At 41.8% G+C, this 22,627-nt stretch overlaps 1 protein-coding gene and 1 long non-coding RNA gene across 6 annotated transcripts in view; one reads left to right on the forward strand and one right to left on the reverse strand.

Moving 5' to 3' along the window:
- Positions 1-579: 579 nt before the first annotated feature.
- On the reverse strand, positions 580-12,543 carry LOC129619660 (uncharacterized). Of its 2 annotated transcripts, XR_008698021.1 has the most exons (4): positions 12,342-12,543; positions 10,236-10,363; positions 9,270-9,552; positions 580-1,923 (listed from the first exon to the last, which is right to left on the reverse strand). It is a non-coding gene; the product is annotated as an uncharacterized LOC129619660 (long non-coding RNA). The 2 variants fall into 2 exon arrangements; XR_008698022.1 differs by lacking the exon at positions 10,236-10,363 and having other exon boundaries at positions 582-1,923.
- Positions 12,544-12,672: 129 nt separating this feature from the next.
- BCKDHB (branched chain keto acid dehydrogenase E1 subunit beta) overlaps positions 12,673-22,627 on the forward strand; it is a 267,754-nt gene continuing 257,799 nt past the window's right edge. For 2 of the 4 annotated variants that reach the window (XM_055534873.1, XM_055534874.1), the window contains exons 1-2: positions 12,677-12,924; positions 22,502-22,579. In XM_055534873.1, the coding sequence (XP_055390848.1) occupies positions 12,729-12,924; positions 22,502-22,579 (274 nt within the window). In that variant the 5' untranslated portion in view covers positions 12,677-12,728. Of the gene's footprint in view, positions 12,925-22,501; positions 22,580-22,627 lie in introns of all 4 variants that reach the window. The other 2 variants (XM_055534877.1, XM_055534876.1) reach the window with 2 other exon arrangements.

Below are 22,627 nucleotides of genomic sequence, written 5' to 3' on the forward strand. Positions count from 1 at the left end.
GCAGAAGAGTCCAGGGCTCCATACTTGACTTACCTTCTAGCTGATGATGATACAAACTTCAGGGACCACACTGAGGAACACTGCTGTATTCTTTAAGGATGTTATTACTTTATAGTTTTTTTTACATACTATGTGGGTTGAAAAATGGTCTCTGGAATGGCTTAGCTGTATGGTAAGTCCCCTATATACAAATGAGTTCCATTTGGAGCATACATTCATGTTGGGGTCCTTTAATGGACCGGAACCTGGTGGTCCAGAGTCGACCGATAAGAAAGTAAAGGAGAGAGAAAGAGGCTGATATTCCTTCGTTTACGCAGAAAGCCAATAAAGCCCCTGCACGGGGCTTGCTCTGTTGACGAAGGCCTCAGGTGCCCTCTAGATTGGGTGAAGGTGCAGAGCGCCTTCTCGAGAGGGTCTTAGAAGCCCGGGCAGGAAAGTGAACCCAGAGAGCCTCTGCACTCCAAGGAAATAGCTTGAGAGAGAGAGAGAGAGAAAGAAAGCAAGACATGGGGACCAAAGCTTTGATGGAACAAAGGTGTTTTAATCAACATGGTGTGGGCATATATACTGTAGTTATTCTCAGCAAAGATAAAGATTAAAATTCCAGACTTACAAAACATAGGCTATCCATATTAAAGAGAGAGAGAGTTGTAAATAATCACTTTTATCATATGGTTCATCAAAAGGAAGAGGGCACTTATCACCGTATAGAAAAACTAATGGAGGAAATGCCTGGATTCCTCAGCCCCAGGAGAGGCTTGCCTCTCCTCTTAATTCCTGAATATTCAGGAATTAATAAGGAACAGAGAACTCCTGACAGATCCAAAACAGGAAGCCTCCTGTTAAATGCTTCCTGACACATTCATAAACCCAGTTTGTTTATAGGCCACCAAAGTTAGCATAGGTACCCAACAAGTACAATCAGCTGTATAGTACTGTTGGGCTTCCAGGTGGTACTAGTGGTAAAGAATCTGCCTACCAATGCAGGAGATGCCAGAGATGTGCGTTCAATCCCTCGGTTGGGAAGATCCCCTGGAGTAGGACATGGCAACCCACTCCAGTATTCTTGCCTGGAGAATTCCATGGACAGAGGTTTCTAATACTTTCCACACAAACACACACAAAATAAAGAGAACATTTTTAATCTTACAGTGCAGTACCTTGAAAAGTACAGCAGTACAGTATAACAGCTGGCATACAGGGGCTGGCATCGAGTGAACAGGTAAGATGTGTTACTGGAGGAGGGAGAGGAGGGGAGCGATGGGAGAGCTGAAGGATCGTCAGCAATAGGAGACAGAGGGCAAGCTGCAATTTCACGCACACTGGATGTTGATGGCATAGGTTTTGGTCCCGTCTTGAAAAAATCCAGTGATGTCTGGGTAATACTGTACCAGCTACGGAGAAGGCAATGGCACCCCACTCCAGTACTGTTGCCCGGAAAATCCCATGGATAGAGGAGCTTGGTAGGCTGCAGTCCATGGAGTCGCTAAGAGTCAGACACGACTGAGTGACTTCACTTTCACTTTTCACTTTCATGCATTAGAGAAGGAAATGGCAACCCACTCCCGTATTCTTGCCTGGAGAATCCCATGGACAGAGGAGGCTGGTGTGCTACAGTCCATAGGGTCGCAAAGAGTCAGACACGACTGAAGCAACTTAGCATGCACGCATGCACTGCATCTGTCCTAGCTTACACACGTTTCCAATGAATGGACATCTCTGCACCAAGGTTTTTATGTTTGGGAAGGAGGTCAATGTTGGTTGGGAAAAGAGCGTTGAAGATCCATCTCTCTGTCCTCCCATTCCATGGCCCCAGGACAGGACCTCATTAAGGTCTGGAGTGCTTCTCCTTCAGGATGACAGATGCTGGGGACAGCTCTGGAGCTACAGAGTTAGGTCATGGCATCATCTCAACACGAAGAACTAGTATTCAATGAATGAAAAGACAAATTAATAAACATTACTTTGGTCTAGGGAACTAAGCACATGCGCATTCTAAAACCAATTTCAAGATGGGTTTGGAGGGAGCAACTTTGATTAAATGACTTATCCCCATATGTACAGTGTTCCTTCAGTTGTAAATGAAAAATTGTGATGCCTGTTCACTATATATTACTTACTTTAAAACCACAAAGTATTTTAAAACTCTTGGATTGAGTGTTATATATATTTTTTGCATTATTAATAGTTTTCAATTTAAAATTCTTCATAATATGCCTGTTAAATTTAATACTGTACATTCATATGCAAACTTATAAAGCATAATAAGCTTGGAGATTTCTTCTTATATTTTCCTTGAAAAGAGTTACTTTAGTTATTTCCTGATTCACACTGCTTGAGAGAAATTAAGTACCATGGGAGAGCATGCAATAGACATTTTTCAAGGCATTTCTGTCAAACTTTGGCTTGAATTTCATTTTTGCCCTAGCTTCAATTTTCTCCTCTGTTAAGTAAATACCTCAGTTCAGTTGCTCAGTTGTGTCTGACTCTTTGTGACCCCATGGGCTGCAGCAAGCCAGGCTTTCCTATCCATCACCAACTCCCAAAGCTTACTCAAACTCATGTCCATCATGTCAGTGATGCCATCCAACCATCTCATCCCCTTCTCCTCCTGCCTTCAATCTTTCCCAGCATCAGGGTCTTTTCTAGTGAGTCAGTTCTTCCCATCAGGTGGCCAAAGTATTGGAGTTTCAGCTTCAGCATCAGTCCTTCCAATGAATTTTCAGGACAAATTTCCTTTCGGATTGACTGGTTGGATCTCCTTGCAGTCCAAGGGACTCTCAAGAGTCTTCTCCAATACCACAGTTCAAAAGCATCAATTCTTCGGTGCTCAGCTTTCTTTATAGTCCAACTCTCACATCCATGCACGACTACTGGAAAAACCAAAGCTTTGACTAGATGGACCTTTGTTGGCAAATTAATGTTTTTGCTATTTAGCATGCTGTCTAGGTTGGTCATGCTGTCTAGGTTAGTACGCTGTCTAGGTAGGAGGTAATACATACTTCCTAGGAGAGATGAGGATAAAATAAAACCATGTCTATAATGTTTGGGCTTGGCTTGTCATTAGCTGATGGAGGCAAAGGCAGATACACTGAACTGCTAAAATGAAATTGCCGCCAGAAGGTGAACTAATAAAGGCATTTCAAAATTTATGTGCTGGGATTTCCCTTGTGGTCTAGTGGCTAGGACTCTGTTCTCCCAAAGCACTGGGCCTGGGTTTGATCCCGCTTGGGGAACTAAAATCATACATGTCTCAACATGGGTTCACATGCTGCAACTAAGACTCAGCACAGCCAAATAAAAAAAAATATATATTTAAGAAGTTGTGTGTTGACTTAGGAAATTTGAGTCTCAACTTTTCATGAACAAATGTAGGATGAAAATCTTTGTAATATTTGCATTTTTGCTTTTCTACTCCGAAGTGGCAATTTTTATTATCTTCTGCCACCTGGTGCCTTGACCAAGTTACTACAACCCATAAGTATGAGTTGCTAATAAAAATAATCAAAATATCATGTATGAAATGAGTTGCCAGTCCAGGTTCGATGCACGATACTGGATGCTTGGGGCTGGTGCACTGGGATGACCCAGAGGGATGGAATGGGGAGGGAGGAGGGAAGAGGGTTCAGGATGGGGAACACATGTATACCTGTGGCGGATTCATTTTGATATTTGGCAAATCTAATACAGTTATGTAAAGTTTAAAAATAAAATAAAATTAAAAAAAAATAATCATAGTAAATATTATTTAGATATTTTTCTGGAGTAGTCACTGTATCAAAACTTTTATACATAAATTAGCTAATCAATGAATTTAACAACCACTTATTGAGCAACAGCTGTGTACCAGCAACTTTTATGTATTATGTGGTTTTATTATCATGACATCCTTTTAGGTAAGTTTCACATTCTCCCCATTAGACTCAGAAGAAATAAGTGATACACCCTTCAAGGTCATATAGCCAGAGAGAGAGGAACTGAGATTTAAACCAATTATTTTTCTCACTGCCTTTATAATATATGGTGGTTAATCTATTCCAATTTATTTATGTAGCTATTTTTATTTCATGGGATGATGATGACTCCAATATAACAACCTTATCAATCAAACTTTATCACTGTCTACTTAGACTCAATATCAAAATACTAATAGGAAGAACACAAGAATTTGGAGTTTTTAGACTTCTGTATTCTAACTCTGCTGGAGATATAGATTGCATGTTTTAAATTTGCTTTCCCTTTTACTCTGTTTCTTTTTTAGAAGACCTAGAGGAATTCAGATTTATTCTGCAGAAATTCAGAAGCATATTAAAATAGGCTTATAGTCTAGTTTCACTCTAGTTTGAAGAATTCGGAGGAAGGATTTTTGTGGTGAAATTTTTACAACTGGAGGGACTACACAGGCACCTCTGGGCAGGTTTCTAAACTAATACAAATTTGTGAAGTTTAAAAATAAAAAAAAAAAAAAAAAAAATAAACACAATGTCCACCTTTGGTTGATAGTAGCTCCTTGATTTATGTTTGGGTAATCCTTTTACTTTGCATATAGTCTTGGTCAATAAGATACTTTTCTTCTCCTTAGTCAACAAACAGCAATCAACTAATCTGGGCTAATCAGAATCTCTCCCTTGAAAACGAAATCTCGAACAAAGTCAGTCAAAGACAGTAATAGTTGGAATCAATTCATCGTTCAGAGTTTGAATATCCTTGTAAGTCTCTAAATTACCTCCAATTAACTGGATCTTAGGAGCTACCTTGTTTTATGTTCTTTCTGAGCTGTTTGCTGCTTCCATTTTGGTGGGTTATCTCATATCTTCTGATTACTGTTGTTATTGCTGTTTAGTCACTAAGTCACGTCTGACTCTTTGTGATGCCATGAACTGTAGCCTGCCAGGCTCCTCTCTCCATGGGGTTTCCCAGGCAAGAATACTGGAGTGTGTGGCCATTTCCTTCTCCAGGGGATCTTTCCAACCCTGGAATTGAACCTGCGTTTTCTGCAGTGGCAGGCAGATTCTTTACCACTGAGCTACCAGGAAAGCCCCCTTCTAATTATAGTTCTGCTTAAATTAGTCAACTAACCCTAACTGATGAAAGAGTGAGCAGGGTAAGGTAATGGCTGCTCTTCTCTAGATAGGGAACACAGTGCGTGGAAAGGTTATATTGGAGTTATAGGGCTTGTCTGCATAGTGTGTGGACTGTCCATATCAAAGACACTGGGTAGGGGAAGCTTATAAGAAATGCAGATGCTGTGTGAATCAACTATATTTCAGAAAAAAGCTCAGATGCTTTATTCCATGCTTAACGGATAAGAGTTTCTCAGTGTGAGGTCCAGGGAGTCTGAAACTTTAACAAGTTTCTCAGGGATTATTCTGAAAAATACATTTGAGAAACACATAAGGGTGTAGGTTTTGAAATTTGAAAAACATGCATTGGAACGATGTAAGCTGTTTAAACTGCGGTTGGTCCATTAGCTCTCTGATTCTGTTTTGTCACTTGTAAAATGAGAACGGTCAAGACTTTATTCATTAAGTTGTTTTAAAAGTCTAAAATGTATATAAAGGACTTTCATATTGCCTCAACAGAGAAGAGTTGCATCATTCTTGGGTGTTTAGATTCCCAAATCTAACATGTCCAGGTAAAACTGTGAGTAGCCAATATTATGGATGAAAACCATGTAAATCCACAGTGGCAACAACTGGCTACATGTATGCATCGTGTTGTGGACAAATGTATGGTCTTCGTTTAAGTCGTGACTTAGGGAGAATTTTCCTGAAGAATTAGAATAGGTTGCAAGTGTGCTCAGTCGAGTCTGACTCTTTGGATCCTATGGACTGTAGCCTGCCAGGCCCCTCTGTCCATGGGATTCTCCAGGCAAGAATACTGGAGTGGGTTGCTATTTCCTCCTCCAGAGGGTCTTCCCAACCCAGGGATTGAACCTGTGTTTCCTGCATTGGCAGGCAGATTCTTTACCATTGAGCTACCTAGGAAACACTTAGAATAGGTGAGAAAAATATCCATGTAAAATAGTTGGCTTGCACTTAGAAGTGATGCTCTATTATTTTAAAAAACAACACACACTTTACATTCTCAAATTATTTCTCACTCATGCTCCATGTCAAACGAGGTGGACAGGGGCAAATGATGCTCCTGGTAATGTCACTCCAGGAACAGGCTGATGGCTGCTCTAGCATCTGGAACATTGTGAGTTGACGAGACAGCAGAAGAAAACACAGCTTTGGCCACCAGCTCTTAAACTCTTCCCCCCAGGAGTTCTCCACACTCGTGCTCAAATTCACTGGCAAAGCACGTCATGTTGCCATGCCTAATTACAGGTGTTCAGAGACGTGCCATCTGCCTAAATCCTTAGAAGCAGAGTAAAGTGAAATATATGCGAGTATCACTGATGGCTACCCCATGGGGCCTAGGCATCAGTGTGTTCTGAAATCTCCCTGAGGGATTCTAATGTGAAAGTTAAGGACCTGGTCTCGGGCTTGCACGCTTTGACAGGAAAGGAGGTAAAAATCACCTGCTCTATGTAAAGCCTCATATGAACATGGGCAGGTTCAATGTGCACATGAAGTGATCTGGGTGGACTTCTACATTACTAATGTCTATGGGTGGCTTTACATGATGGGGGGACAAATTACTGAGGGTCATAGGCGGTGATCACTGCTCACCTGCCCCTGCTGTCTCCCCTCCTTTTTCACACTGGTCACCACCAGGCATATCCAACAGCGTCATAACATCTCTGATGCCTCCAGGGATATGGTTGTTGAAGGTTTTAAAATAATATATTAAAAAACTGGAAATAGACATGCCTTATGATCCAGCAATCCCACTGCTGGGCATACACACTGAGGAAACCAGAAGGGAAAGAGACACGAGTACCCCAATGTTCATCGCAGCACTGTTTATAATAGCCAGGACATGGAAGCAACCTAGATGTCCCTCAGCAGATGAATGGATAAGAAAGCTGTGGTACATATACACAATGGAGTATTATTCAGCCATTAAAAAGAATACATTTGAATCAGTTCTAATGAGGTGGATGAAACTGGAGCCTATTATACAGAGTGAAGTAAGCCAGAAAGAAAAACACCAATATGGTATACTAACGCATATATATGGAATTTAGAAAGATGGTAACAATAACCCTGTGTACGAGACAGCAAAAGAGACACTGATGTATAGAACAGTCTTATGGACTCTGTGGGAGAGGGAGAGGGTGGGAAGATTTGGGAGAATGGCATTGAAACATGTAAAATATCATGTATGAAACGAGTTGCCAGTCCAGGTTCGATGCACGATACTGGATGCTTGGGGCTGGTGCACTGGGACGACCCAGAGGGATGGAATGGGGAGGGAGGAGGGAGGAGGGTTCAGGATGGGGAACACATGTATACCTGTGGCGGATTCATTTTGATATTTGGCAAATCTAATACAGTTATGTAAAGTTTAAAAATAAAATAAAATTGAAAAAAAAAATAAAATAATATAAATGGGTGAAAGTCACAACAGGGGACTTCTCTGGTGGCCCAGGGGTTGAGACTTCACCTTCCAATGCAAGGGGTGCGGATTTGATCCCTGGTTGGGGATCTAAGATCCCACATGCCTCTTGGCCAAAAAAACAAAACATAAAACAGAAGCATCACCAACTCAATGAACATGAGTTTGAGCAAACTCCAGGAGATAGTGAAGGACAAGGAAGCCTGGCCTGCTGTAATCCATGAGGCTGCAAAAAGTGGGACATGATTTAGTGAGAGAACAACAGCAACAAAACAGAAGCAATACTGTAACAAATTTAATAAAGACTTTAAAAATGGTCCACATAAAAATTTTTTTTAAAAGTCACAACAGAAAATGAAGGGAAGGTAAAATACGAGTCTCAAAACTTTCTTGCAGTCCCTATTCATAATTCTGTCAACCATAACTAATAAGGCTTTTGGAAACCTGGCAATACTCACATATTATCCTAGGAATTAAAAAAATCTTACAACTGCCAGGCTGGTATGTTTTTTGTTTGTTTGTTTGTTTACAGATAAGTGACCATCTCTGAAACTTGGTTATGCATACAGGCAGGTATTGATATTTGGAGCGGTAATCTGAGGCATCATTTGTTCAGTTCAGTTGCTCAGTCGTGTCTGACTCTGAGACCCCATGAATTGCAGCACGCCAGGCCTCCCTGTCCATCACCAACTCCCAGAGTTCACTCAAACTCACGTCCATCAAGTCGGTGATGCCATCCAGCCATCTCATCCTCTGTCATGCCCTTCTCCTCCTGCCCCCAATCCCTCCCAGCATCAGAGTCTTTTTCAATGAGTCTAACTTACAAGACCTTTTAGAACTAACACCCCCAAACGATGTCCTTTTCATTATAAGGGACTGGAATGCAAAAGTCGGAAGTCAAGAAACACCTGGAGTAACAGGCAAATTTGGCCTTGGAATGTGGAATGAAGCAGGGCAAAGGCTAATAGAGTTTTGCCAAGAGAACGCACTGGTCATAGCAAACACCCTCTTCCAACAGCACAAGAGAAGACTCTACACATGGACATCACCAGATGGTCAACACTGAAATCAGATCGATTATATTCTTTGCAGCCAAAGATGGAGAAGCTCTATACAGTCAGCAAAAACAAGATCGGGAGCTGACTGTGGCTCAGATCATGAACTCCTTATTGCCAAGTTCAGACTGAAATTGAAGAAAGTAGGGAAAACCACTAGACCATTCAGGTATGACCTAAATCAAATCCCTTATGATTGATTATACAGTGGAAGTGAGAAATAGATTTAAGGGACTAGATCTGATAGAGTGCCTGATGAACTATGGATGGAGGTTCATGACACTGTACAGGAGACAGGGATCAAGACCATCCCCATAGAAGAGAAATGCAAAAAAGCAAAATGGCTGTCTGGGGAGGCCTTACAAATAGCTGTGAAAAGAAGAGAAGTGAAAAGCAAAGGAGAAAAGGAAAGATAAGCATCTGAATGCAGAGTTCCAAAGAATAGCAAGGAGAGATAAGAAAGCCTTCCTCAGTGATCAATGCAAAGAAATAGAGGAAAACAACAGAATGGGAAAGACTAGAGATCTCTTCCAGAAAATTAGAGATACCATGGGAACATTTCATGCAAAGATGGGCTCAATAAAGGACAGAAATGGTATGGACCTAACAGAAGCAGAAGATATTAAGAAGAGGGGGCAAGAATACACAGAAGAACTGTACAAAAAAGATCTTCACGACCCAGATAATCATGATGGTGTGATCACTCACCTAGAGCCAGAGATCCTGGAATGTGAAGTCAAATGGGCCTTAGAAAGCATCACTACAAACAAAGCTAGTGGAGGTGATGGAATTCCAGTTGAGCTATTTCAAATCTTGAAAGATGATACTGTGAAAGTGCTGCACTCAATATGCCAGCATCATTTGTATCTGAGCACAAATGCCAGGTATGTGTCTTTGAAGGATGCCCTTTCTGCAGTGTCTGCTCACAGGCTTTTTTCTATGCCGGCTGGTTCAGATTCCTGAAGGACTGATCACAGGGCATCTCATACCCCTGCAGGAGATAAGAAGCCAGAGAGAAGTTGTCTAGATGCTTAGGAAGGGTGGACAGAGGGGTAACTCGGTAACTCACACACTGGGTGAAGAGGTGGGTTAGATCCAAGGTTTGGCTTAAAATAAGTTTCATTAAAACACAGGACCTGGTGCATGGAAGGCTCTGAATACACACTCATGAATAGTAGAAACCAGATTCTTAAAAACTAGAAAGACCCTAAATGTTAAAGTGTTTGTCACTCAGTCATAGCTGACTCTTTGCAACCCCATGGACTGTAGCCTGCCAGGCTCCTCTGTCCATGGAATTCTCCAGGGAACACTGGAATGGGTAGTCATTCCCTTCTCCAGGGGATCTTCTCAACCCGGGGATCGAACCCAGATCTCCTGCATTGTAGGTGAATTCTTTACCATCTGAGCCATAAATGAAATGAAGCATAAATAATTTCATTATTTTAGTTTTTATTCATTATTATAGTCTTCATAAAGAGATTCTTTCAATGGTGTTCATCCATTCTGCACTTGACAATCTCCAGTGATATGGAATTTATTACAGTTGGTCCTCCACATCTGTGAGTTTTGTATCCATGGATGCAACCCAATACAGATCAAAAGTATTTGGGAAAAAAATTCCAAAAAGCAAAACTTTTATTTGCTATACAACAGCAATTTTTATGTAACATTTACCTTGCACTAGTGTTCTTGCCTGGAGAATCCCAGGGACGGGGGAGCCTGGTGGGCTGCCGTCTCTGGGGTCGCACAGAGCCGGACACGACTGAAGCGACTTAGCAGCAGCAGCAGGTATCATAAGTAATCTAGAGATGACAAAGTATGAGAGGATGTGCATAGATTATATGCAAATACTGTATCATTTTATATGAGGGGCCTGAGCAACCTTGGATTTTGGTATCCTTGCGGGATTCTGGAATCAATCCCAGGGGGATACTGAAAAACAATTGTACTTCCTAAGACAATAAAAAGAGTCTACTTAGTAAGCTCTTTTTATTCAGCAGGCATTTGCTTCTTTTGTTTCTTGTTCTTTCCTCTGAAATTCATTGAACCGAGTGAAGCTTAGTGTAAACTATGAAGTTTGTGTGATTACAATGTGTATACACTCATTGATCGTAGCAAATGTACCACTCTAGTGTGAAATGTTGATAGTAAGGGAGTCCGCCTTTGTGTGAGTGCCAACTATCAGCAAACTGAGAAGACGCAACTTGATTGGCTTTTATCCTTGCTTTTTACCCTCTTTTTTTAAAAAATTAATTAAAATTTGACTATATACATGTAATTTTATTTTGTTGCCCCCTCCCCTCATTCAAATAAAATAAAAAATACCCTTCACTCACATAAAAATACACAATATAGTGTGCATGCGTACACACACACACACACACACACACCATGAAACAGAAGAGGTGACCATAACAACAAAAAAAGACAAGATGAAAAATCCCCAAAAAGTTGAATCTGGGGGGCTTGATAGGAACAATGGAGACATAATTCTGGTGCTCTCTTGAGCAGTTTTAAATTCCTGTCTCCAACCCCCCTCCCCTGGAATAACTGCTACTTCTTTGAAACAGACCACTATGCTGAATGATTTGAAGTCTCTTCACTGGAGGACTCATCTCCACGCTGTCAGAGCTGTTCCTGACCATGCTGCCGGGGTCCTTGTTTGAGCAGAGGGCTGCTGCTCACTCATGCTTGTCAAGAAACCTGTTGCCAGACTGCTGCTTGTGCTGTGATACTTCCTTCCAGGACTTCTCCTTGGAGACTCAACTGTGTTGGTACTATTTGCAATAAGCTGAGTGATCTATGAACGGGGAAAAAAAAAATCTCATCTCTTAACCCCAATCAGAAAACAGGCAGCTGGCGCCTCTCTTTGCCTCTCCTTCCCCCATTTCTTCTCTTCTTTGCTGTTGTTCAGTCGCTAAGTCATGTCTAATTCTCTGCGACCCCATGAACTGTAGCATGCCAGGCTTCTCTGTCCATTACTATCTCCCTGAGTTTGTTTAAACTCATGTCCATTGAGTCAGTGATGCCATCCTCTGTCGCCCCCTTCTTCTCTTGCCCTCAATTTTCCCCAGCATCAGGGTCTTTTCCAATGAGTCAGGTCTTCGCATCAGGTGGCCAAAGTCTCCTTGCAAAACCAAAGATGAGCTGGGAGGTCAGGAATAGCAGAAGGGGAATATCCTTTCCCCGGCTCCTTCCCTTGCATTCTTTCCATTTCTTCTTCAAATTCTGTTTGGGACCTGTTCTTTTACACTTTCATCGGATGGAAACACTTTCATTCTTCTCTCTACCATATTTTGCTGTAATGCGTAAATTCATAGAGAAGGTATCTTTTTATTTTTATTTTGAAAGAATACTTTGAAACATTTGAGTTTTTAAGAGTAAAATTTACAAAGTTGATTATTTTAAATGTAAATTAAGAAATTCTTAAATTCTCCAGGTTTCTAAGCTAATCAGGTCATTTTCGCTGCACCTGGGCAAAAATGCACCTGGATTCCTATGAAGTGGATTTGCAGGTAAAATAGAAGTTTTACCTCTTTCCCTCTCGTTTAAACCCAGAAAAACAAAATTAATAAAAGAAAATCAATACATATTTATTAAGCACACAGGGAGGGTTTGAATAAACAGCGGAGGCTTACAGCACTGATTCCCGCAGTGTTGTTGAAACCCCAAACTAATAACCAAATACCAATCCATAACCCTTTCCATTTCTTGGAGAATAATAGAGGTAAAGAATGGGAGAGGATAAGAAAGGGTTCCATTTCAAAAGAAAACATATACCTTAAGGTGAAAAAGCCATCAGAACCTCACGGCGCACATGACACTGGAAAAAGCAGGAACCCATGCCGAGTGGGGAACTGGCGGACAGGCGTGCAGAACCCCTGATCTCGTTGCGGACCCTAGCAGGACTCCACCTCTAGGAACCATCTCATTGGAGCTCACCTGTCAGCTTGCACCCGCCCCAGCCCCCTTTCCGCATGCGCACCACGGTCCAAAGCGACTGGGTTGTCTCGCAGCACGACCCACCCCCCGAATTCCTGGTTCTGATTGGTCCGAGTGGCAGGCCCGCCCCTTAGGTCCAGCCAATGGAAAAGCCGCCTCGGCGCTCCGCCCTCCCGCCTGGCAGCTGGCGGCCCGGCAGCCTGCGAATCCGGGTGGTGAGCCGGGATGGCGGCTGTGGCGGCGTACGCGGGCTGGCTGCTGCGGCTCCGTGCAGCCGGGGCCGACGGACCCTGGCGTCGGCTGTGTGGCGCGGGGCTGCCGCGGGGCTTCCTGCAGTCCGCCTTGGCCTACGGGGCTGCGGCCCAGAGGCGGCAGGTGGCTCACTTCACTTTCCAGCCTGACCCGGAGCCCGTGGAGTACGGTGAGCGAGGGGCTGCCCTGTCCGCTCCGCTGCAGCCCAATCTCGCAGGCCCGTGCGAGGTCACTGAGGGTGCCGCCCTGCCCGTCCTCGGCGGGGGCCGGCAGGCTGACCTCCTTGCATCCCAGCAGAGTTCCCGCCCTGCTCTCGAGAATCCGCTACCTGTGTGTCTATGATTTCCTCCTTAGTTCCATGTTCGTGCTTTCGAGAGGCATCTCACTCGAGATGAGTGAGAGGGCGCGCGGGGTGTGCTAGGGCCGGAGAGTGGAGGGGCGTGCTTGGGAACGCCTCCTTTTCTCCGCTCTCTTATCCTTGCTTTTCCAAGTCCGCCCCCCCCCCCCCCCCAGAGTTGTCCCAGCTTGCCCACGGAGGGGCCACAAACTACAGGCAGAGAGGTATGTTTAAAGAAAAAAGCAATCCCCCTCCCTTTTTTGTTTTTGTTTCCTTTAGTAGAGAAAACAGAGGGACTAAAGTAACTGAATTGGTTTTCCCAAGGTCACAGAACAGCTTCTTCCTAGAGATGCGAAACAGCCATCTTCCTTTCTATCTGGGCCTAGCACTGAGCTTGTGCTGGGCAAGGCTGCCACTTAGCCAAGGAAGGGTAAGCGGTGTGGGTAATGGGCGGAGGAAGACATCGAGTACTTCCAACTGCGGCAAAGAATCGAGCATCTCTCACACCTGGCCTGATGGCAGTTGCATGACTGTTGTAGCTGAGTTTTCTGTAACCTGCGAAAGATCCAGTGCCTATCATCGCAACGTTGGGAACAGTAGGAAAACAGTTAACTTTTCCTTGGCTGGCTAATCACTTCTCACATGCTAGAGCCGACTTTTGGGGAAGTGTGTCAGTATTTACTTGTGAGTAATAAAAATAAATATTTATTGAGCGCTAACCACAGGCAGGCCCTGGACAGAGAAATTTACATTCATTCTCTTATTTGATGCTTAGGACAATCTTAAGAGGTAGGTAATCTTTTTTTTTCCCCCTCAGTTTTTCAATTGGGTAGCTGAGATCTTGAAATACTTTGTCCTGGATTACACAGAGAAGTTAGTGGTATAGTGCCGCAGAGTGGGAGACCACTGAAGCAACTTAGCATGCACACAGCTTTGGAATCTAATTATTCAGATTCCAGAGCTTCCATTCTAAACAATGTGCTAAACTTCATGTGGAAACTATTTACTAAGAGGTGTTCTGGTTTTGTGAAATAGTAGACACCATTAAGGTGAGCACAATTTTTTCTCACCAACAATATGAACCTTGAATTCTGTCTTCAAAGAAACTAGCCCAATACTTGAGAAATAGCGCAGGTCTTCTTAACCTCCTTCCATAATTATGAAATTACTGAAGCTTGAGTAAAATGATAATAAAATGCTTGTTCTTATTATAAAAATAATGAAAGAATATTACAGATAATTTGAATAATAGAAAAAACAAAAAAGATAATCTCAACACCCACTACTGTAAATATTGCTAATATTTCTGGATGTATCTTTTAGGGATTTCATTCCAATTTAGTGGAATTAAAGAATTCCACTGATAAAATGGGGCTTTCCAGATGGCTCAGTGGTAAAGAATCTGCCTGCCAGTGCAGGAGACATGGGTTGGATTCCTGGGTTGGGAAGATCCCCTGGAAGAGGAAATAGCAACCCACTCCAGTATACTTGCCGGGATAATCCCATGGACACAGGAGCCTAGTGGGCTACAGTCCATAGAGTCATAAAGAGTTGAATACAACTGAGTGAGCACACTAAAATGAATGGAATAAAAATTTCCCATAATTGTAGTTTTAATATAAATACAATTTGCATTATTTAATCAGAAGCATTTCCCCATATTGTTATATAGTTTTTTTATAGCTTTCTTTAGAAAAATGTTTTGGGAATTCCCTGGCGGTCCAGTGGTTAGGACTCCATGCTTTCACAGTGGAGGTCCTGGGTCCAATCCCTGGTTGAGGGACTAAGATCCTGCAAGCTGTGTGACATAACCACCCCCCCGCCCCCCCCCAAAAAAAACCCAACCAAAAAAAAAACCCTGTTCTGTTGAACAGAAACACTATATAGGTCAGTGGTTAATATCTTGGCTCTAGAATCAGATTGGCCTAGGTTCCATCTTTATCCTTACCTGTAACTTTAATAAACTTATCACTTAATCCTCTGTAAACCTCAGTTTATGAGGACTTAATATTTACTTTGGAAGGTTTTTATGAGGACCAAATAAGGATAATGTGTGTAATGTACTTAACACAGTCTCTGACTGCTAAGAAGCAATCACTCAGAAAATAAATGGAAACTTATACCCTTATACTTTTGTTGTTACAGTTTTTGTGTTATAAATAATGCAGATGGAAACATTTCTTGTATCTTTTATGTATCTGAGATTATTTCTTTAGGATAAAGAATAAATCCAGGGGTGAGATTTCCTACTTGAAGATATGACCATGTCATTGGATTTTTAATGCATAGTTCAAATTACCAGTTGATACTCATATTTGCAGTATGAGTGTGAGTACTGGATATCATGCTAAAATCACAGGTGTGCTGTGATCCTGTGACTTGTGGTAGGAAATACATATCTGGTGTTTGTTCTGTTCCTGGAACAGAACCCTTGAAAATTCTCACGATGATAGCAATAAAAATGTCTTTAGTTGTATTACTGTTTGGTAAGCCCTAAAGTTACCTAAGGGGCTTCCCAGGTATGCTAGTGGTAAAGAACCTACCTGCCAATGCAAGAGATATGGGTTTGATCCCTTGGTCAAGAAGATCCCCTGGAAGAGGAATGGCAGCCCACTCCAGTGCTCTTGCCTGGAGAATCCCATGGACAGAGGAGCCTGGTGGGCTTCTGTCCATGGTGTTGCAAAGTGTTGGACACGACTGAAGTGACTTAGCATACAGCACACAAAGTTACCCAAGGATGAGGATTATCACCAGATGTGCTTAGCGAGTTGGAACTTTCAGTCCCACCCTGCTCACCTCTGAAAAGGGTAGGGGGACCTCCAGGTCAGTGGATAGCCAATGGCCAGTGATTTAATCAGCCATGCCAATCTAGTGAAGCCTCCTTGAAACCCCAAAGGACAGGTTCTGAGAGCTTCCAAAGGAGTGATGCTCTCAGAGAACATCTCACATCTTTCCACACACCTTGCTGTTTGCAGCTCTTCCATCTGGCTGTTCCTGAGTTATATGTATTTTATAATAAACTGGTGATCTAGTAAGCAAAATGTTTCTGAGTTCTGTGAGATGCTCTAGCAAATCAATTGAACCCAAGGAGGAGTTGTGGGAGCCTCTGCTCTTATGTCCATTGGTCAGAAGCACAGGTGACAACCTGCCCATGGGGTTGGCACCTGAATTGGCGGAGGGGCAGTCTTGTAGGATTGAGCCCTTAACCCGTAGGATCTGACATTATGGGAGATCATATCAGAATTGAGTTGACACCTGGTTGGAGACTTGCTCGATGATATGTTAAAAGACCCACACTTTGGAATTGTGTGTGCTCATGCACTCACGTGTGCACACACACACACACACACTCACTCACTCACTATGGGGTACTTTGGGGTATTTTGTGCTAACTGCACTTTGTTTTGATATGCATTTATTTCATTACTGTTGAATATGTTCCCATATATTTGTTTGCTAGATTTCTTTACACTTGTGGGAATTGAATGTTCCTTGTTTCTGTGTACTTTAAAAGTTTGTACACGGTGTACTTTTTTCTGTCAGTACTAATGCTACCTACCATTTTTGAGCATCTGCTCTATTACAGGTGGTGGTGTAGACATCAGTCTACAATCCTCCCAGTAACCCTGTTGAGTTAAAGAGCATTATGCTCATTTCACAGATGAGAAAAAGAGCATTATGCTCATTTCACAGATGAGAAAATTGAGGCTTAGAGATGTTGGTGGCTCGCCCAAGTCTGCTAAGTAGCAGAACAAGAATTTGAACCCAGATGTGTCTGACTCCAAAGCCTCCTATACAAATGTTGTACTAATGTTTTGTGTGGTTAAGATACTAATGAATATATTTATTCTCTCTCTGCCTTAATATATTGTTATCTCTCTGACTTTCATTTGTGCTGCAAATAATTTTTATTCTTTTGATTATTTTGACACATGAAAGGGCCTCCCTAAATAGAGTGGTGGTCACAGTGGACTCTGAGGAGGTGACATTTAAACTGTACTGTAAAGAAAGGTAAAGGAATCACTTCTGCAAGGACCAGAGGCTAAGTTTGTTTTCCAGGAAGAAACAAAGGCAAGCAAGGGTGAAGTCTCTGGGGTGGGGTGAGTTTGTGCTGTAGGACCTGAGAAAGCCACCGTGGTTGGGATGTTCTGAGTAGGGGATGGTAGGCAGCTCTCAAAGGTCAAGTGTATAAGGAAGAGTCCTTGTATTGTGGGGATGAGGGTGTTCTTTCAAGTACAGTAAGTCCCCAAAGTACCAATGAGTTCTGTTCTGAGAGCATGTGCAAAGTTCAGTTTGTTGGTAAGTCCAACAAAGTTAGCCTAGGTACCCAACTAACTCAGTCTACTATATAGTACTGTACTGTAATAGGTTTATAATATGTTCACATCTTTGAAAGTTCACAACTTGAAGGTTCACATGTAGGGGACTTACTGTATTAGAACTTTTAGTGTTGGGAACAATATAAATAACAAGAGGTTAGAAAGCATAAAGTTTATATGAGGAACAGGAATTAGTGAGTTTATTTGGAGGAAAATGGGAAGGGGTAGGAAATAAGTTTGGAAAAGTAAATGGAGGTGCCAGGCACCAGTAATTGCAGGGATTATCTTATTGAGTGGGGGAGGGAAGGTTAACCAGTGCAGAGTAGACGGTCCATAAATATTGGACATTTGATAGTAGTTATCTCACTGAATTATCACAGTTGTCCTACGTATTAGATAGTATTAGCCGTGTTTTGTAGCAAAGGAAGCTGAATATCAGTAAAGTAGCCTTCCCAGAGTCACACAGGGAGTGGCTGGCATACCATGGTCTCAGGTGCTTTAGCTCTGTGGATTGTCTATGTCTCCCTTCCGTGCTGCAAAGGGAATAGTTGCTCAGAATAACTGAGTGCTGCTCATCAGACTGGTACTGCTCATCACCTTCCCTCACTCCCCTTTGCCCGGAATTGTCTTTGACGTGTGACATTGGTAGAATTTTTTTCCCTGCTCCATTCCTCTGTTTTTAAGTGGTTGATGAACAATTTGCTCTGTGTATTTTTTAATTTTTAAGAAACATCCTCATAGGTTTATTTGCTCAGCCATTCACTCAGCAGATACTTACTGAGCACTTGTTGCATGTCAGATACTGTTGAAAGGTCTGAGCACATTGCTATGATCAAAGGCACTAAGAACCCCTGCCCTCTTGGAGTTTATGTTCTATTATGTCCCTTACATCCTGCCAGCATGCCACTTTATTTTTGCAGCAATGATAATGACCTGGCTTATTTTTTATTTAAAATTAAAATATTTTTTATTCCTTTCCGGTATGGTTTAATTCAGAATATTGAATATAGTTCCCTGTGCTATACAGTCTATTTTATATATAGTAGTTCAATCTGCTAATCTCAGACTCCTGATTTATTGCCTCCTCCATCTTTGGTAACCATAAGTTTTGTTTTCTATGTCTGTGAGTCTGTTTCTATTTTGTAAACAAGTTCATTTGTAGCATATTTTAGGTTCCACATATAACTGATAACATGATATTTGTCTTTTTTTTTTTTCTGACTTAATTGGGCTTTCCTGATGGCTCAGATGATAAAAGATTCTTCCTGCAGTGAGGGAGAATCAGGTTCGATCCCTGGGTCAGGAAGATCCCCTGTAGAAAGAAATGGCAACCCACTCCAGTATTCTTGCCTGGAAAATCCCATGGACAGAGGAGCCTGGCGGGCTACAATTCATGGGGTTACAAAGAGTCGGACACGACTGAGCTTTGAACTCTGACTTAATTCACTTAGTATTATATTATTATAATCTCTAGGTTGATCCATGTTTCTGAAAACAGCATTATTTCATTCCTTTTTTATGGATGAGTACTAGTCCATTGTGTATATGTACTGTATCTTCTTTATCCGTTTGTCTGTTGGTGGACATTTAGATTGCTTCCAGGTCTTGGCTATTGTAAATAGTGCTGCAGTGAACACTGGATTGCAAGTATCTTTTTGAATTAGAGTTTTCTTTGGATATATGTCAAGGAATGGGATTGTAGGATCATATGGTAGCTCTAATTTTAGTTTTTTAAGGGACTTGATACTGTTTTCCAGTGTGGGTTACATCCCCACCATCAGTGTTGGGGCGGGGGGTTCCTTTTCTGCACACCCTCTCCAGCATTTATTTGTAGATGTTTTAATGATGGCCATTCTGACCAGTGTGAGGTAATATCTCATTGTAATTTTGACGTGCATTTCTCTAATAATTAGCGAAACTGATCATCTTTTCTTTTGCCTCTTGGCCAGATGATGACCTGTTTTTCATGATGTTCTACTTCAGACAGTTTTGAGTAAGCAGCTCTGAGTGAGTGAGTGAAAGTCACTCAGTCGTATCCAACTCTGTGACCCCATGGACTATACAGTCCATGGAATTCTCCAGGCCAGAATACTGGAGTGGGTAGCCTTTCCCTTCTCCAGGGGATCTTCCCAACCCAGGAATCGAACACAGGTCTCCCACATTACAGGGGGATTCTTTACCAGCTGAGCCACAAAGGAAGCGGCTCTGATCTAACCATAAGACACTGTTTTACCAGAGGATACCCTTTAGCTTTCATCTTTGGCTTGGGAAATTGCACTGCTGTGTATATTTAAGTTTGTTTTGTTATAACTTTTTATCTTAGGAAAGAAGAGTCATCAGTCCAGCTTTGAAATTTTGCAGCCAGTTAATGATACTGGTAATTGTGTGATTTGACAACTGGATTTAATAATTTTGTAGTGGTGTTCAGAAACCCTTTTCTTTTCTTTCTTTTTTTTTTTTTTTAAAGTCTTTCCAGGGGCACAGCTCTGATTAGATATACTCAATGTATGCTTATCTTATCAGGAGGGAAGATTAGGCATACTTTATCAATAGTTTTTTTTGTCACCTCCAGGAAAATAAGTAATTCTGAGGAAAATAAATACTTAAATGATATTACCTCTGAATAACTTGTGATTTCTTCCTGACTCATCCATAAATCATACTGCATATTTAAAAAGAATCAAAAGTAAATATTGCTCTATTAAAAATTGTCATTTAAAGCTTTTAAAACCATCCAGTAGAAGAGTAGTTAATCTAAAACCCCAAAATTCTGATTCTGTTCAGAAAACTAAGTATTCAGGAGTGAAAGATTATGTGTTCATATGGAAATATAACCTTTAAATACCCTTACCTGTAAATTGTTTTCATATAAGATGAGCAAATTCTTTGTGGTTATCAAGCAATACTGTCCAGATTCACCCTTGGAAACTTGCCAAGCTGCAGTTCAATGAGATATCTTAGGGGCGTTCAGTATTAATTCAAATGATCAGCAGACTTGAAATAAATACTAGCATAGTTGTTTAGGCATTTTCATTCTCCCTATGGTCTTAGCTGTGAAAATTCTCATAGATTTTCATAGATAAAAATTTTACTTTAGGAAATGTTTGAAAGAGGAGAAGGAGTGGGAATGTCATGGTGGTTGAGAAAACAGTTTACCCTAAACCATCGTCATCTGATACCCAGCATCAGTCAAATCTTCCAAGAATTTTTCTAGAATGGAGAAAAGGATTTAAGCAAAGTACCTATTAAATGATTTATTCTTAGCCTGAAGAAAAATAACTTGTGAGGTAATTATGGACATGGAGTGTGATGGTGATATGACAACAATTTCTTGAATAAATTCCTATTCTCCACACCAGAAATATGAGTAGAAACAGGCTTTATGATGGGCTCAGAAGGCAGCAGGGCAGATCTGATCGAGTATTTGTTGTTCAGTCGCTGAGTTGTGTCCGACTCTTCGTGACCCCATGGACTGCAGCACACCAGGCTTCCCTGTCCTTCACTGTCTCTTGGAGGTTGCTCAAACCTGTGTGCATTGAGTCGGTGATGATACAGACTGTCATTCAGCAGTGTGGAAGGGATCAGAGAGATGTGTGAGTCCAGAGCTGGACAGAGAATCAGAAGGCTGGGTGTCAATGGAAGATGGCAAATTGGAGGTGTCCTGAGTCAGAGCCTGCTGTGGAGCCAGGCTGTTGTGGGGATAGGTCTCCAGGAAAAGGACAGGTGACCAGGGTCTCATGGCTGCAGGTTGAAGGCAACAGCAGTTGCTGTTGTGATCCAGCCTGGGAATTAGACCTTGGCTTTGGGGACTCACAGGCAGCTGCAGTTCACAGAACTTAGGTGGGCCAGTGGTTGGGGAATAAGCAGCAGGCATTGGAATTTGGTAACTGCATGGCTATGGATTAAGGTGCATGGATCAGGCGCTGACATGAAGACAGTGGTGGTTTAGTCGCTAAGTCGTGTCCAACTCTTGCAACCCCATGGACTGTAGCCTGCCAGGCTCCTTCCTCTTTCCATGGGGATTCTCCAGGCAAGAATACTGGGGTGGATTGCCATTTCCTTCTCCAGGGGATCTTCCTGACCCAGGAATTGAACCCGGGTCTCCTTCATTGCAGGCAGATTCTTTATCAGCTGAGCTACGAAGACAGAGCTTGAGCATCAGAGAAGACATGGGCAGAAAGGAACTTTTTTTTTGCTCTGAGTTGTGTTTTCACAGATGATTTGACCCTAAATTTCTAGGAAGACCATGGGCACTGGGCAGCACTGAGGCTTAAATCAAAGCCCTAAAATCATGATTATTTCTGAATTCTGACATTTGGAACTTTATCAAATAAAGCTTCATACCATTCAGAATAGTGGCCAAGGTCAAGATGAAGCACACAGACACCGTCCAGAGTCTAACAAAAGTTAGCTAATATTTATTCAGTGCTCACTGGTCACGCACTCTTCACTGTTCTGTGCATTTATTGTTCCATTTAATCGTCTTAACAGCCCATTTAGGGAGATAGAGATTGGCTGACAGAGATTCTACTTGAGCAATAAGATAATAGGAAGGACCAAGGCATGGGATTGTAGAGTTATCCAAACAGTTCTGGGCGCTGAAGTTCTTTTAGCCTTTCTCATTGTTTATGGTCCATGGCTATTTGCTCTTATTGGCACATTTAACACATGCCATTGGTCATGTGTATTTGTTATGACCTATGTTCCTACAACCCATCCAGGGCATCTTCCCAGACCCCTCCCACTCTGCTTGCTTCTCTTTACTGACTTTCCTTAGCTTTTATTTATGTGGACACATATTTGTTCAACTTCATTGTATTCTTTCTTCCTTTTTTTTTTTAGTAGTTGTTTTTAAATTGTTTGATATGTTTCAGTTTTGGCTCCTCAACAAGCATCTTAAAGTTGTATTGCTTTTATATCTTCCACAGAGACCTTACCATGGTAAATAATCCAGTAAATTTGCGTAATATATTCCATGCTTTCCTTTCTACCTTGGCTTTAATCAAAGTTTAATTGACTGTTAAAAAACTGATTATTTTTTATGTATGTTATAATACATGATTTTTTCTTTTTTTTTTAAATTTTCACAGGGCAGACTCAGAAAATGAATCTCTTCCAGGCAGTAACAAGTGCCTTAGATAACTCATTGGCCAAAGATCCTACGGCAGGTAAACTTCCTTGCTGCTTGACTGTGGTTGTTGTTGTTTAGTTGCAAA

The sequence above is a fragment of the Bubalus kerabau genome, chromosome 9 (assembly GCF_029407905.1).
Source record: "Bubalus kerabau isolate K-KA32 ecotype Philippines breed swamp buffalo chromosome 9, PCC_UOA_SB_1v2, whole genome shotgun sequence".
Classification (NCBI taxonomy): Eukaryota; Metazoa; Chordata; class Mammalia; order Artiodactyla; family Bovidae; genus Bubalus; species Bubalus kerabau.